The sequence below is a fragment of the Hemitrygon akajei genome, unplaced genomic scaffold (genome assembly GCF_048418815.1).
Source record: "Hemitrygon akajei unplaced genomic scaffold, sHemAka1.3 Scf000149, whole genome shotgun sequence".
Lineage (NCBI taxonomy): Eukaryota > Metazoa > Chordata > Chondrichthyes > Myliobatiformes > Dasyatidae > Hemitrygon > Hemitrygon akajei.
This window is the reverse complement of record NW_027332035.1, coordinates 324567-339017: the sequence shown is the minus strand read 5'-3', so window position 1 is coordinate 339017 and position 14451 is coordinate 324567. Positions and strand designations below refer to the sequence as shown.

At 47.4% G+C, this 14451-nt stretch overlaps 1 protein-coding gene across 1 annotated transcript; it reads left to right on the top strand.

Annotated features, from left to right (window-relative positions):
- Positions 1 to 4312: 4312 nt before the first annotated feature.
- On the top strand, positions 4313 to 14104 carry LOC140723943 (E3 ubiquitin-protein ligase TRIM39-like). Its single transcript, XM_073038485.1, has 4 exons — positions 4313 to 4400; positions 6091 to 6113; positions 6201 to 6319; positions 13103 to 14104. Exons 1-4 carry the CDS (start codon positions 4326 to 4328, stop codon positions 13654 to 13656), a joined length of 771 nt encoding a protein of 256 aa, XP_072894586.1. The 5' UTR covers positions 4313 to 4325; the 3' UTR covers positions 13657 to 14104.
- Positions 14105 to 14451: the final 347 nt, after the last annotated feature.

The following is a 14451-nucleotide window of genomic DNA, read 5'->3' as shown; positions in this document are numbered from 1 at the left end:
AATTTAAAGTCAAACTTTGGGGCTCAGCGATGATGGGAACGTTGCAGGAAAGTGGCGCTGATGTCGAAGATCAGGACTATTGTGAGGAAAGGGTAGAATAGGCGCAACGGGCTTCCTATTTTCTAAAGCACGAGTTTACCTTTGCGCCTTGTTCTCCCTTGGTTTTCAGCCGTTCGGATTGCACAGGGGAGCGGTGAGAGCTCCGGAGATCCATCGGCAGCCGCTGCGGGGCAGCTCCCGTCTCCCAGCAGGAAGGGACGGTTCTGGGAGATAACTCCAGACAATAGGCCCCGATCCTCGGCGGAGAAAGGCCAGGCGCCCTCCGTGTAGCTGAAACATCTCACGGAGTCTCCGCCAGTCTCTACAGCTCTGCCTTCGAAAGGATTCACGACCCGCTGGTGGTGCAGCTGAAACCCGAGGCGCAGCTCCCGGTCTCCGGCCTCACTCGGTCCCGGTTCCAAACTCCAGCCCGGCCGGGCGCTCAGCGTCCCGCCCACTGACACCCCTCAGCCAATGCGAGCAACCTTCTCCCAGCATTGGTCGCTAATTGGCTGTGACTGTCTGAGGACGGGCTGCTGCTGGGAGCTGGGGATGTCAGTCACAGTTTGTTCTCAGGATCAAAGGAAGTTCCCCGAAACTCATATTTCAAAATAAATTTTATTACCAGAGTACAGTTAAGTCACCACATACAACCCCGAGAAGCATTTTCCTGCGGACATACTTAGAAAAAGTATAGAAGAGTAACGATAACTGAAGCAGGCAGTGAAAGATCAGCCAGAGTGCTGAAGGCAACAAACTGTGCAAAAGCAAATATGGAGAAACAGGATAAATAACAAGAGCCTGAAATAACCGCAGCGGCTACTGATGGATCTCCGGAGCTCTCACCGCTCCCCTGTGCAATCCGACAGGCTGAAGGCGAAGGGAGAACAAGGCGCAAAGGTAAACTCGTGATTTATAAAATAAGAATCAGGAGCAGGCGTGGCTGTTCGGCCCGTTGCGCTGTTCTGCCCCTCAGAATATATCTGATCTTTGACCTCAGCGCCACTTTCCTGCAACGTTCCCAACATTGCCGAGCCCCAAAAAATGTCCGTTTAATTTAGAAAACTTGTGGAGAAAACTCCAAATATTCACTGCACTGTGGGTGGGGAAATTTCTCCTCATCTCAGTCCTGCTGAGGTGATCTCGGATTTTGAGTCTGTGATCACTGGTTCCACTGCCCAGCCAGGAGAAACATCAGTCCTGCCACTACCCTGTAAATACCCTGTGAGACTGCGTCTGTCTCAATCAGGAATCATGTGAACCTTGTGTTAATGAAATTGGTGACAGTTCTTTCAGACCAGCAGCTTTGACCACAAGAACACCAGACAGTGGTCAGCACGGAATGTCCTGCAGTTACTGCAGGAGAAGGACTGGATGGACACAGTGGAGTGGTTCCCTGATCAGACTGTCCAGACGATCTGGCAGAATGCCTCATAACCAGATCTCACCAACAGGCAGCAAGACCTCACCTGTCTGGCGGCGAGAGGGTCCCTCCCAGTCTGATCCTTGCTGCATGCCCGGAGATCACTCCCACAGCGCGCTGCCCTGAGATTACTGCAGTGGAGACGAGAGGGCCCCTCCCAGTCTGATCCTTGCTGCATGCCCGGAGATCACTCCCACAGCGCGCTGCCCCGAGATTACTGCAGTGGAGACGAGACGGTCACTCACCTCTTTGCGGACTGTGGGCTGGCGAAGATCTGTGGAGAAAGATGCAAGGGTCTGTGTCACAGCAGCTGCGTGACAGAAGGCTCACTGATCCTCGGGCTGTTCCCAGGACGCGCAGGAAAACGGACAGCGAGTGCTGCTGGAAGATCATCAACTCGGGGAAACACGCCCGAAACTTGTTGGCCTGCCATTAAATCGAGATGTCCGGAGAGCAGGGGTTCCCAACCTGGGGACCACGGTTACTGGTATTGGTCCCTGGCATAAAAAAATGTTTGGGAACCCCTGTCGTACAGGAATGCTGCCGACTGGCACATTCCAGTCTACAGGGACACCATTGGTACTACAGGGATCCTCTACACCGGACAGGGCGAGGCCGGGTTGGCTGAGGAAGCCTCACAGTTATTGTAGTAGTGAACCACCCCAGGGGGGCACATGGCTTCTCCTTTCAGCGCAGGACTTCAATCATCTTCCAGGGGAAGGTCCTTCCGACCGCAGGGATGAGGCCTTTGGAGATTCAGCTGACGTTTTTGTCGCACTGGGTTTATAAGAGATGGCCATATGCCATATGGCCAATCCTCCTCCGCTCGTAGCCGGGCTTAGACAGTCCATGGCCTAGTTTTCTTATCTGTTGCCCGTTTAATGTGTTAAATGTGTTTTTGTCTTTAATGTGTTTTTGATCCCACACTAAACATAGAAATGGCCAGAATGTCCACTGAACACAACCAGCAAAACCCTGTTCATTCCCCGAGTCCGCAGCGCGAATAGTGGACAATTGCGATACTGCAGGGGATCAGTAGCTCCCCGAAAGTGAAAGCATTCTGAATCAGGAAGTGCTGGGAGTTAACATGGCTTCGAAAGGACCGGCCGAGAGTTTGAGCGAGGAGGTAACTTGTCCCATTTGCCTGGATTTCTTCACCGATCCGGTGCCACTGGAGTGCGGACACAACTTCTGTCGCTCTTGTATCGCACGGTGTTGGGAAAGGGAGGAGAGAAACTCCTGCCCGGAATGTAGAGAGGTGTTTGCTGACCGCACCCTCAGGGTGAATCGGGCCATAGCAAATCTGGCTGAAGAAGCTCGAAATCTAAACCTGGATCTGAAAGGGAAGGAAAGTAAACTTCACTGCGAAGAACATGAGGAAGAACTGAAGCTGTTTTGTGAAACGGACAAGACACTGATCTGTCTGATCTGTAGAGATGCGCAGGAACACAGAGAACACCACTTCATGCCGATTAAAGAAGCTGTTAAAATCTACAAGGTAAAAGTAACGTTAATTTGATATTCAACCTATTTTCTCTTGCCCTACAAAACATCACATGAGCCTCCAAAACGAACACATCACTCTCTGCAACTTCCGCCATATCCGATGGGATTCTACCGTCTCTCCGTCCCACAGCCCATCTCCGCAACCCGCAACTCTCCGCTCTCCGTAGGAATCGCACCCCGTACTGTATCGCCCTGATCCACTCGCTCCTCCCCACTGATCTCCCTCCAGGCACTGACACCTGCAAACGGGACAAGTGCTACACCTGACTCCTAACCTCCTCCCTCGTCGCCATTCAGGGCCGCAAACAGCCCCGTTCCTCCCGTTTCTTCCATGGTCGATTGTCCTCTCGTATTAGGTTCCTTCATCTCCAGCCCTTTACCTCTTCCACCTGTCCCCTCTCAGCTTCTCACTTCATCACCCTCCCCCACGTTCCCCCTCATGTTGTCTCATCCGTCACCTATCAGCTGGTTCTCATCCCCAAACCTTTTTATTCTGGCTTCTGCCCCATTCCTTCCCAGTCCTAATGAAGGGTCTCATCCCGAAACACCGACTGTTTATTTCCCCCGAATAGATGCTGCCTGACTCACTGAGTTCCTCCGGCATTTTGTGTAATAATCGGGTTTGATCACCTGTTTCTTTTGATGCATCTTTGTTTCTATTTCCTTCACTCTCTGACTTCCAGGATCAGCTAAAATCTTCCTTAGACTCTCTCACAAAAAAGAAATCAGACTTCCAGGAAAAGGAGCAGCAACAGAAAGAGAACATTTCCGGAGTTCGGGTGAGGCTTCCTGAGCGGAATTTCTGATATTACTGTCGAGTTTTGCTCCATTTAATGCAGAATAGCCGAGTATCGCAGCTCCAGTGACCTGGGTTCGATCCTGACCTCTGCTGCTGTCTGTGTGGAGTTTGCATGCTCTCCCTGTGGACATGACAGTTTCAGACACCTTCCAAGGACATGCTGGATGAATGGTTAATTATCAATTAACCCTGTGAATGTGTGGGGAGGGTGTATGTGAATCAGGAGGGAGTTAATGGGTCAATGAGGGAGAATAGATTTCAGGAAAGCGTGAGGGAATGGGGTTGACGGGAATGTCACAGATGTAGTATGGACCCCAATGGACTGAATGGTCACCTTCATATCAAAAGGAAATACAACACAGCAATGCAGTAAACTAATCTTCACCTTTCATTCGACAGAAACAGTCACACAGCGTTCAGACCCACGTCACATCCCAGTTTGCTGAACTGCGCCAGATTATCACTGAGAAAGAGCAGAGCTTACTCAGGGATATCAGGAAGGAAGAGGCGAGGATTCTCAATCCAATGGAGAAAAATCTTCGAGAGATTCAAAAGAATATGAGGATTATTCAGGAGAAAATCTCAAAGTTAAAGGAACAGATGGATCAGGAAGACAGTGTGATATTTCTCAAGGTGAGGGATTACATTTCAATTTATTTCTGTTAAATTGAACTAAATGAACAGTGGTATACTTGAACTAAACACAGCACAGAGGCCAATTCCAACAATTCAATTGCCGCTGCTGGTGTCCTCACACAGAGTGTTCTCCTTGCATGAGGCACCTCCAATCACTCCGCTAATGACATTCTAAAATGTCGGAGATTGATATTCGATCCTTTATCAGCAACATACAGTATTTAAACGATAAAATTTCAGCATAATTCATCGTAAATTAAACTGCAGTGAATCGGTCAACAAAAGATATGGCATTTGCCAGTCCCAGGATCAAAACAGCCCAGAACAAAGTACGAATACGTAACTTATTCCCTTCGCTTTTACCATGTCCCCACTCACCTGACTGATTATCGTGATAAATACGTAAAACAGACGTGTTGCTCCTACACACAGCATTTAAAAATGGCAGTAAACTGTTTCTCGCCAGACAATTGATGTAACTATTCAGGGTTGTTTTTGTCCCAAAACTGAAATTCCACAAATTCTGTACATCCCAGGACAGAATGTAATCTTTTCTGAAATGATTTACCCTGATCATAACACAGAGCTGCTGATTGTGTCCTTAATTACCGCATTAAATATCCTCTAAAACTCCTATTAACACCCAGTTCCAGTCACAGGCTGTGAGTGTGTCTGGTGCGGTGGGTGTGAGGATCTCTCTCTCAGTCAGTGCGAACAAAGAATGTGACCCACACATCAGACCTATCCTCCATATCCGGTTTCCATCACATTACGGAAACTTTCACTGTCTCTACTTTTTCAGATAAGTTTTACATGGGATTGTGTCCCATTCTCCGTCACGAGCAGGCCATTGGGTCCATCTTCTATCAATTTCCCCTCTGCACAAGCCCCCTGCCACCTACTCACCGCACCCAGCAACAATGCCCCGAGCTCCCTGGTCCCTCACGTGTTTATCCTGCCTCCCCATTACATTCAATCTCTGCTGTTCCACTTTAACCACTTCTGTGGCACTGAGTTTCACATTCTCTTAACTAAATTTTTTGTGGGATTTATTAAAAACCTCCTGGCATTTTATCTTTGACTGAAGGTCTCCCCATAAATAGAAACATAGAAACAAAGAAAACCTACAGCACAATACAGTCTCTTTGGCCCACAATGCTGTGCCGAACATCTACTCACTTTAGAAATTACCTCGAGTTAGCCATAGCTCTCTATTTTTCTAAGCTCCATGTACCTACGTAGAATCTCTTGAAAGACCCTATCGCATCCACCTCCACCTTCATTGCCGGCAGCTTATTCCACCCATTCCAAAACACTTAGCCCGGACATCTTCACCATACTACTTCCAAGCACCTGTGTCTTCTCGTGTTAGCCATTACTGAGGTACTTCTTCCACCTTCTCTCAATGAAATCCATCACTAATCTTAAATTGTTCCATTTTATTATTCTGACATCTTTTCCAGATGAAAATGCACAGCCAGTCCTGTCTTTCCTGTAAGTTTCATCCTCTCAGTAATGGTCTAACTTTCAGAAACATTCCCTGTATTTATCCCATGGTTCTGTATTGCTGGTGTGTGTTTGTGACTGTGGGAGTGGGAATTTACAACACCTTGTAATGATTTGGATTAAATTCATGATGTGGACAGTAAGTCCAAGTCGAATAAGATTTGTGTTTTATTTATTTCAGGAGGAAGCTCGTCGGAACAGAAGGTAGGACATGATCTTTACTGACACCCTGTATGGATTTGTAAAATACTTCAAAATTCCAGTTTATCACCAGCAGTTTAATATTTACAGGATTAATGACGATATCCAGGAATTGTCAGTGACAGATGAGGCCCTACCGGTTGAAAAATTCTATCATCCCTATTTGTTGAACACAGTGCTGAGAGAAAAACTTGATGCTATTAAGCGAGGTAAAACTTACAAAGATTCATTTTTCCTTGTTTATGAGACACAATTCAGTTATAATTTGAGGCAAAGATTGTCTGTAATACTGGGCTGAAGGGGACTTGAAGTTTATTCCACATCAACCCCACCGACCGGGAGCCATCACTGTCACACAACATGCCAGTCAATATAACATAGAAATACAGTTGTCTCAGCATGAGTTAAGCAGTCTGATGGCCTGGTTGAAGAAGCTGTCCCTGGAGCCTGTTGCTCCTGGCTTTTATGCTATAGTACCGTTTCCTGGATGGTAGCAAGTACTACAGTTTGTGGTTGGAGTGACTCTGGTCTCCCAAGATTCTTCAGCCCCCTTATACACACCTGTCTTTGTAAAACAAGCTGGCAAACAATATCAAATAGTTTTTCAAGTTTTGTAAACAAATAAAACAGAGATGAGAGTGGATATAGCACTGCTAGAAAATGAGGCCAGATATATAATAACGCGGGATAAAGAGATGGCAGATAAAATAAATATTTTGCACCAGTCTTCACCGTGGAAGGCACGAGCACTGTGCCCGGTGTTGAAGAGTGCGAGGGAAGAGAAGTGAGTGCAGTTACTGATACAAGGGAGAAGGTGCTCAAAAAGCTGAAAGACCTAAAGGTACATAAGTCACCCGGACCAGATGAACTGCACCCTAGTCTTCTGAAAGAGGTTGCAGTAGACATTGTGGAGACATTGGAAAAGATCTTTCAAAACTGTTGGACCCTGGCATGGTGTCAGAGGACTGGAAAATGGCAAATGTCACTTAACTCTTTAAGTAAGGAGGAAGACAGCAGAAAGGAAATTATAGACCAGTTAGCCTCACCTCTGTGGTTGGGAAGAAATCAGAGTCAGTTGTTAAGTATGAGGTTATGGAATACTTGGTCACACTGGACAAGATAGGACAAGTGAGCATGACTTCATTAAGGGAATATCCTGCCTGACAAACCTGTTGAGATTCTATGAGGAGATTATAAGTAGGATAGGTAAAGAGGATGCAGTGCGTGTTGTATATTTGGAATCTCGGAACCAAGTTAAGTGGCCATGGTAATACAGGAAAGTTACAGGCATGGTTAGAACATTGGCTGATTGGTAGGAAACAGCGAATGAGAGTAAAGGGATCCTTTTCTGGTTGGCTGCCACTGACTCATGTTCCACAGGGGTCAGTGTTAGGACACCTTCATTTTACGCTGTATATCAAGATTTAGCTGATGGAATAGACCATAAGATATAGGAGCAGAAGTAAGCCATTCGGCCCATCGAGTTTGCTCCACCATTCAATCATGGGCAGATCCAATTCTTCCAGTCATCCCCACTCGCTGTTTTCATCCCATACCCTTTGATGCCCTGGCTAATCAAGAACCTATCTATCTCTGCCTTAAATATGACTTGACCTCAACAGCCACTTGTGGCCACAAATACCACGGATTTTCCACACACTGACTAAAGTAATTTCTCCGCATCTCAGTTCTAAAAGGACGTCCTTCAATCCTGAATTCATACCCTCTTGTCCGAGAATAGGTGGCTTTGTTTCCAAGTCTGCATATGATACAGAGATTGGTGGAGGGGCTGGTAGTGTTGAGGATACAGTTAGGTTGGACAAGGACTTGGATGAGGAGGATGGGAGAGAAAGTGGCAAATGATATACGATGTTGGAAAATGCATGGCCATGCAATTTGGTCGTAGATATAATGTGCGGATTTTTTGTTTCAAATGGGGAGAAAACCGAAAAAGCTGAGATGAAAATGGACTTAGCAGTCATTCTACAGAACACCTTAAAGGTTAACTTGCAGGTGGAGTCAGTGGTGAGGAAGGCAAATCCAATGTTAGCATTCAATTCAAGAGCAGGGATGTGATGCTGAGGGTATATAAGGCACTGGTGAAGCCTCACCTTGAGTATTGTGAACAATTTTGGACTCATCATCTAAGAGAAGATGTGCTGGCATTGGAGAGGAGTCATTTCATAAGGATGATTCTAGGAATGAAAGGGTTATCATATGAGGAACGTTTGATAGCTCTGTGTCTGTACTCGCTGGAATTTAGAACGATGAGGGGGGATCTCATTGAAACCTTTCGAATGTTGAAAGGCCCAGACAGAGTAGATGTGGAAAGGATGATTCCCATGGCTGTGGAGTTTAGGACAAGAGGGCACAGAGGGGTGTCTATTTAAAACAGATACAAAGAAATTTGAGCCAGCGGCTGGTGAATTTCTGGAACTTGTATGTACTTAAAGCAGAGATTGATAGGTTCTAGATTGGACACAGCATCAAAGGTTATGGTGAGAAGACCAGGTAGTGGGGCTGAGGAGGGAAAAAATGGATCAGCCATGATTGAATGGCAGAGCAGACTCGATAGGCAAATGGCCTAATTCTGCTCCTATGTCTTATGGTGATCAGACCACTACATTGAAGCATTGTGAGAATGAGCTCAGACACACCAACAAGCAATGACATGGGTCAAGATTTCATCTCGGGAGAAGCACACACAGCATAACCGGCCTGGCAAAGCTCCCTCACACACACACACAGGAAGGACTGGCAGATTGTAGTCAGAGCCTCAGCAATGTATACTTACCACACAGATATTTACCACAATCAACACACACACACACACACACACACACACACACACACACACACACACACACACACACACACACACACACACACACACACACACACACACACACACACACACACACACACACACGGATATACTATTAGAGTGTGACACACGGCCACAGAAATAGGCACTAATTACCATTTAGGATTGAAATCTGCCATCCTTACTCAGTCTGTCTGTTCTGTGGCACTGAGCTGCCCTCTGACGTGACATCACATCAACACTTCACAGACAGAGTCCGGGGTCAGATTCCTCAGGAGGATGATCTGGGAGGGTTTTACGAATGTTTAACCCACGGCCCACTTCATCAATCTGAAAGACTAAGATGTCTTATAGAACATGTCTCATTGGCCTCTGTTTGCCCCTCTATCCCTCTAACCATTTCCTATGTGTGTACCTGCCCAAATTTATTTTAAAATATTTTATTTTTACCTGTTTGTACAGCGTCTGATGGCAAATTCCATTTACCAACCTCCCTCTCTCTGAGAATGTTACCCCATAGACCGCATAAAAATTTCCCATCTCACTTTCAATCTGAGCCCTCTGGTTCTGTACTCCCATTTCTTGTAAAAAAAAATATTTAAGCCCCTTATGAATTATTTACCTCAATAAGCGGTCATACCTGGACACCCTACACTACAGCTGAATAGTCCAAGTTTATCCACTCTCTGCTTTTATCCCAAGACCCCCCCCCCCCCACCATACACAGGAATCCAAATAGTAGTCAGGTTAGAGGTGGGAAACAAATTACACCACGAGATGGAATGAAGGGCAAGGTGACGATCTGAATGGGGGATTTCAAGAGGTAGATTGGGAAAATCATGTTGGTGCTGTATTCCATGAGGGAGAATTTGTAGAATGCCTCCCGAGATGGCTTTTTAGAACAGCTTGTGGTTGAGCCCAATGGGAGAAAGAGAATTCCAGAGAAGGATTTGTATAATGAACCAGATATGATTTGGGAGATTCAGTTCAAAGAACCTTTAGGAAGCAGTGATCATAAAATGATAGAATTTACCCCACAGAGGGAGATAAAGTCAGATGTATCAGTATTAGAGTGGAGTAATGTTAATTACAGAGGCATGAGAGAGGAGCTGACCAAAGTAGACTGGAAGGGGACACGAGCAGGGATGATTGCAGAACAACAAAGACTGGAGTTCCAGGGGCAATTCAGAAAGACGAAGTATTATTATACAGGGAGGATGAGGTAACCGTGTTGACACAGGAAGTCAGAGATAGCATAGAAATGAAAGAGAGGGCATTCAATAGAGCAGAAATCAGCAGGATGTTGGAGTATCGAGAAGATTTTGACAATCAACAGAAAGGAATTACAAATCCATAAGGAGAGAAAATGAGATATGAGGGAAAGCTTACCAACAATACTCAAGAGGACACAAAAATGTAAAGAGTAAACGAGAGGCAAGAGTGGATATTGGACCCCTAGAAAATGACACCGGAGAGGAGAAATTTGACAAAAGACATGGCAGAGGTACTTATTTAATATTGTGTGTCAATCCTCACTGTGAATGATACTCGATGAATGTCAGAAATGTAAGTGTGTCGGGGACGGATCTGAGTGTTGTTGCTGTTACTGAAGAGAAATTGCATGGGATGATTGAAGATCTGAAGGCACCTGGACCAGATGGACTACACCCCGGTATTCAGAAAGAGTTAGCTGAAGAGAATATGGGGTCATTAGTAATGATCTTTCAAGAATCACTTGATACTTGGTCATTCAAGATTATTAGAAATTGGAAAGGTCACCTCAGACTTTAAAAAGGGAGAGCAGCTGAGGAAAGAAAATTATACGTGAGTTAGTCCGGATGTGGTCTGCTTGGGAAGATGTTGGCATCCACTATTAAGGACGAGCTTTTGGGTACATGGAAGTTCATGATAAAATAGGGCAAAGACAGCATGCCTTCCCTTAAGGGGAAATCTTGCCTGACAAATCTGTTGTAATTCTCTGAGGAACACAAAGCCAAGATTGACAAAGAATGATTTGGATGACAGAATTGTTGCCTCTGTGGCCAAGCTTGCAGATGATATGAAGATAGGTGAACGGGCAAGTAGTGCTGCAGAAGCTCGGAATCTGGGGAAGGGCAGAGACAGATCAGGAAATGGGCAAATAAGTGATAGATGGACTATCGGGTAGGGAAGTCGTGCATGCACTTTGGTAGAAGGAATAAAGGCATAGACAATTTTGTAAACAGAGAGAAAGTTCAAAAATCAGAAGTGCAAAGTTACTTGGGTGTCCTTGTGCAGGATTCCCTTAAGGTTAACTTGCAGTTTGTGTCAGTGATAAGATCGGCAAACTCAATATCAGAATTCATTTCAAGAGGATTAGAGTACAAGAGCAAGGATGTAATGCTGGGGTTTTATAAGGCATTGGTCAGACCACACTTAGAGTATTGTGTGCAGTTTTGGGTTCCTTCTATTGGAAAATATGTGCTGGCATTGGAAGGGGTCCAGGAGGTTCTCAGGAATTACTCCAGGAATGAAAGGATTAACATATGAGGAGTGTTTGATGGTTCTGGGCCTGTACTCACTGGAGTTTAGAAGAATGGCTGATTTATTATCCCCCTCACCCCTATTCTCCTGCCTCCACCCCATAACTTTTGAGACTCCGACCAATCAAGAAGTTTACTTATCAACTTCTGCTTTAAAAATCAAACAGGAGGAAATCTGCAGATGCTGGTAATCCAAGCTACACAGGTCCTGATGAAGGGTCTCGCCAGATCTCTCTGTCACCTGTCTGGAGAGAGTTGATGTTGGGAGGATGTGGGTGGGTCGAGAACGGTAAGCACAGGCTCCGACTATAGGGATGTCAATTTCGGACAGAGATGAAGAGGAATTCCTTTATCCACAGGATAGTGAATCTGCCACAGGCAGCTGTGGAGGCCAAATAATTGAGTATATTTAAACCAGAGTAACACACACAAATTGTTGGGGGAACAGCAGGCTGGGAAGTTTCTATGGAAAAGAGTAAACAGTCGACGGTTCAGACTGAAACACTTCATCAGGACCTGTGTTGCTTAAAGGCTCCCTGAAAATTCATCCCCTTTCCTCATGAGGGGCTGCAGGTGATGGGGTTCTGGGAAAGGGGACAAAGGGATCCTCATCTGCCATCTTTGCCCCCTCCAGCTTCTCATTACGTCTACACACACAGTTCACCCACAGGCTTTCCACCCCTCCCCCTCCTGGTTCAATCTGCCATTCATCTCTCCCCTTCTGGTTCCCATTATCACCTCCTTTACTGTCTCAAACCATCACACTGCCCCACTTCACACTCACAAATGAATGTGAACATTCTATGACGGGCCTGTTCCTGTGCTGTACTGCTCTATGTTCTCTGTTCCCTGTTTGGAAGAATGAGAGGAGATCTTATGGAAACACAAAATTCTTTCAGGGGTCAACAGGCAGGAGTGAGGGAGGATGTTTCCCCTGTCCAGCGGAAAACCCATGGGGAGACATTAGTTGTCCATCCGCTTTTGTCGAATCAAAGGTTCGTGTCGGCCACCCGACCGTGCCTGAGGCCCAGCGGCCTTTCCCCCTGTCCCGGGACCGCCCTGCCCGAGTCTCCCCCCGATCCCCGGGACCGCGCTGCCCGAGTCTCAAACACCCCCCCCCCCGATCCCCGGGGCCGCGCTGCCCGAGTCTCCCCCCCGCCCCCCGATCCCTGGGGCCGCGCTGCCCGAGTCTCCCCCCCATCCCCGGGGCCGCGCCGTCCGAGTCTCCCCATAATCCCCGGGGCCCCGCTGCCCGAGTCTCCCCCCGATCACCGGGACCCCGCTGCCCGAGTCTCCCCCCGATCCCCGGGGCCGCGCTGCCCGAGTCTCCCCACGATCCCCGGGGCCGCGCTGCCCGAGTCTCTCCCCGATCCCCGGGGACGCGCTGTCCCAGTCTCCCCCCGATCCCCGGGGCACGCTGTCCGAGTCTCCCCCCGATCCCCGGGGCCGCACTGCCCGAGTCTCCCCCCGATCCCCGGGGCCCCCGCTGCCCGAGTCTCCCCCCGATCACCGGGACCCCGCTGCCCGAGTCTCCCCCCGATCCCCGGGGCCGCGCTGCCCGAGTCTCCCCCCGATCCCCGGGGCCGCGCTGCCCGAGTCTCCCCCCGATCCCCGGGGACTCTCTAATTCTCTGCTTCTCCCCCCAGTCTCTGTTACCCTGGATGTGCAAACGGCGAGTCCGGAGCTCGAGGTGTCTGAGGATCGGAAGAGTGTGATATGGACCTGGACCCGGAGGAATCTCCCTAACACCTGGAAGAGATTCACAGGCTGGGCTTGTGTGCTGGGATCGGAGGGATTCACATCGGGGAGACATTACTGGGAGGTGGAGGTGACGGGGAATCGGAGCTGGTGGCTGGGAGTCGCCGCAGAGTCTGTGGAGAGGAAGGGACGGGTCAGTCTGAGTCCGAAGACCGGATTCTGGGTCATCGGGCGGGATGGTGACGTGTTACATCGGGATTATGACGTGTTCCGTGTTCTCAGCTCCCCCGGGGCCCGTCTACCTGCCGATCTCATCCCCGGGAGGGTGGGAGTTTATCTCAGTTACGAGTTCGGGACAGTTTCATTTTACAACGCGGAGACCAAGTCCCATCTCCACACCTTCACTGGGAATAAATTCACGGGGAAACTTTATCCTTTCTTCGCGACCTGGGATGGAAACCAGTGGCTGAGAATCTGCTCCGGTTCCGCTCCTGGTCTGTAAACGGGTCGGGTCCCGGGACCGGCGTCAGGAGTAAAGTCCCTGTAAATATAAATGTGCGGAGAGTGCAGCTATATACGTGGCTAAGGAGATGGTGCAGGAGGGAGGGCTTCATGTTTCTGGACATTTGGGCTTTGTTCCCGGGAAGGTGGGACCTGTTCCGACGGGGCGGTTTGCCCCTGAACTGGAGGGGGACTAACATTCTTGCGGGTAGATTTGCCAGTGCTGCTCCAAGGAATTTAATCTAGATTTGCAGAGGGAGGGGAACCAGAGTGTTAGAGCAGATAGTGATAGTGATAGTGATACCCCCTCGTGTTTCCCTTAAACTTTTGCCCCCTAACTCTCAAATCATGTCCTCTCGTTTGAATAAATTAGCAAATATTAATTAGTTAATATTAGTTCCCGGGATTTACTAATTATTAATTAGTAAATAATTAGTTAATTAGCAAATATTCTCTCTCTCATATACACTTCCTGCAATATCTTCAGGTTAGACATTTTTTTACAAAAATAATTATCTAAATTTCCTTATATGCAAGAATCTGATTTGTTGGATACTATTTTGAATAAGAATCCTTAAGTAAGAGGTTCCATTGGTAGAATTTATAATTTATTTTTAATACATTAATACAAAAAGATAACCTCCCACCTAAGCTTTATACATGATAGAAATATTCGTTGTTTCAGACGTGATAGAGGGGGAGGGATGAAAGGGGGAGGAGTGGCATTACTAGTCAGGGAAAATATCACAGCTGTGCGTAGACAGGACAGCCCAGAGGGCTTGTCTACAGAGGCCAT